The sequence below is a fragment of the Notamacropus eugenii genome, chromosome 2 (assembly GCF_028372415.1).
Source record: "Notamacropus eugenii isolate mMacEug1 chromosome 2, mMacEug1.pri_v2, whole genome shotgun sequence".
Lineage (NCBI taxonomy): Eukaryota > Metazoa > Chordata > Mammalia > Diprotodontia > Macropodidae > Notamacropus > Notamacropus eugenii.
The window spans coordinates 1590258-1592727 of record NC_092873.1 but is presented as its reverse complement, the minus strand read 5'-3'; the positions used below and the strand labels follow the sequence as shown (position 1 = coordinate 1592727).

The following is a 2470-nucleotide window of genomic DNA, read 5'->3' as shown; positions in this document are numbered from 1 at the left end:
TAGCTGGAAAGATCTGTCTTCATGCCAAAATTTGAGTACAATCTTCCATAAAATATTGCTACCATAGAACTCTACATATATGGAGTTCAAGATGCTCGTAGATTCTTGAATATATGTAAAAGAAAAGAAAACATCAAGAGGAGTTTTACAAACATTATGTTATATCTAAACTTTGACACAATATTAATTAATACTTCTTGAAATCAACAACTCAACATTCATTTCAAAATCCCACTTTATAGATAAGGAAACTAAGGTTAATAAAGTTATGTTGCTTGCCCCAGATTCCTCAGGGAGCTGATGTGAGTGTACAGAATAGAGATCTATTCTCTTCCTTCCAATAAATGATCCTTCACTTGAAATTTTGCTGCCTCTTTTCCTTTTGCAACCATTTCCTAAATCTATATAATGACCTATAATATTTAAATTAATTTTAACAGGAATACACTGAGAAAACACATCATTTATTTGTCCACTTTTTTTAAGGAAGTGACAATAATATCTTCATTATGAATAAAAATCATCTCGGTACTTTGATGCTCTGTATTGCTTTCCTGAAGGCCTCCTTCACATCCTTGTTCCTGAAGCTATAGATTATGGGATTGAGTAAGGGATTCACTACTGTGTAGAACAGGGCAGCCAACTTGTCCTTCTCCAGGGAATAGGAGGAACTGGGTCTTGAGTACATGAAGAGTAGGGATCCATAGAAAAGCATGACGGAGATCATGTGGGAGGTACAAGTGGAGAAAGCCTTCCATCTCCCTGAGGCTGAGCGGATCCGAAGGATGGCCAGGAGAATATTGAAGTAGGATATCAGGATGGCTAGTATACTAGACAAAACTGTGAAACCCACCACTCCCAGGAGAACCTTCTCATAGACCTTCGTGTCAGTGCAGGACATCTTTACCAGGGGTGGTGCATCACAGAAAAAGTGATCAATGATATTTTTTCCACAAAATTTCAAGCGAAATGTATTAGCAGTGTGAGCTATGGCATTTAAGAACCCACCTACATAGCACCCAACAACCAACCCAACACAGAGAGACCTGGACATGGCAGCTGAATAGAGAAGGGGGTTACAGATTGCTACATAACGGTCATAGGCCATAGCAGCAAGGAGGAAACACTCAGTATAAGCCACAACACAGGAGAAGAAAAGTTGGGCAGCACAGCCTGCTAAGGATATACGTTTGTCCTCTGAAATACAGGTGGCCAAGATTTTGGGGGTGTGTACAGATGCATACCAGAAATCTAAAAATGACAGATTCCCAATGAAAAAATACATTGGGGTATGCAAACGGGAATCAGTCCTGATTAAGATAAGTAGAGTCATATTTCCTGCCAGTGTTACCAAATAAACAGTCAAAAAAGCTCCGAAGAAGACCAGTTGCATCGGGGGGTCAGCTGAGAAGCCAAGTAAGATGAATTCAGTTAATGTGGTCCGATTCCCAATTTCCACAGACATAGTGGTGTCAACCTGAGAGAATCCAAGTAGCATCAAAAAGAGAAAGAGAATTCATTAGTTCATTGATTTAGATCTGGAGTCACTCCAGTGGGCAGATGGGTGGCACAGAGGAGAGAGCTATATAGCAGGAGCCACGAAGACCTGAGTTCACACTGTGCCTCAGAATCTCAAACCTAACACTTCATTTAACCTCAATATCCCTTAGCTTCCTCGTCTCTAAAAAGGGTATTACAATGATAATAATATATAATATTACCCATTTTAGAGGACTATTGTGAAGCTGAGATGAGATAATGTATGTAAAGTACTCTGTAAAACATAAAGCCCTATATAAATGCTATCCATCTCCTAGGCTTTTCTCATCACTTTATGGAGGAGCGATGAACATACATTGCTAAATCTACTGATAGAATATAGAGCGAGGGGCTTTAGAGTATAACACAGAATGTCAGAGTGATGCAGGAGCTTGAGGATCATCTACTCAAGCTTTCCCATTTTATACATTTCATATGTCTTAGGATTATTTTTAAAGAGGTGTAAAGGCCCTTAAAGGTATTTTCATTACTTTTGTATTTTTTTTAACTTTTAAATTTGAGTACAAAATAAGAAAAGGAGAAAAAGAAACAAACTTACATACTAAGAAAATACAAAATAAGAAAAGAAAAAGCATTGCCATTTACACAGCAGAATCTGCGAGGATACAAAATATGCAGAAATAAATTACCATTTCAAGAAAAGCTATATCATAAATACTACGCATTGTTTGTGTATGTGTATTGTTTCTTTTTAAACGTATTCCTGATGAAAGTAAGTTTCCAGAATTACCAGCTCTCACTCCCCAGCTAATTTGTCTGTGTCATTTCTTCCTCTCGTACCTCATTTGAATGAGATAATTACTCTTTTTAGCTGGTCCTAAAACGTTTTGCATTTTGAAATTCTATCATATTCCAATCTTTTTTCTATTCATGATCTATTCTCTAAATTAGTTGCTTTCTTAAGAGATGT

At 37.3% G+C, this 2470-nt stretch overlaps 1 protein-coding gene across 1 annotated transcript; it reads right to left on the bottom strand.

Annotated features, from left to right (window-relative positions):
- Positions 1–235: 235 nt before the first annotated feature.
- Positions 236–2126, bottom strand: LOC140523267 (olfactory receptor 9G4-like). The gene has a single exon (XM_072638219.1). The coding sequence runs from the start codon at positions 1496–1498 to the stop codon at positions 521–523; it is 978 nt and encodes a 325-aa protein (XP_072494320.1). The 5' UTR covers positions 1499–2126; the 3' UTR covers positions 236–520.
- Positions 2127–2470: the final 344 nt, after the last annotated feature.

Bases quoted from the DNA above. Each gene is read 5' to 3' on its own strand.
- LOC140523267 (XM_072638219.1), bottom strand. From the start codon at position 1,498: ATGCTACTTGGATTCTCTCAGGTTGACACCACTATGTCTGTGGAAATT.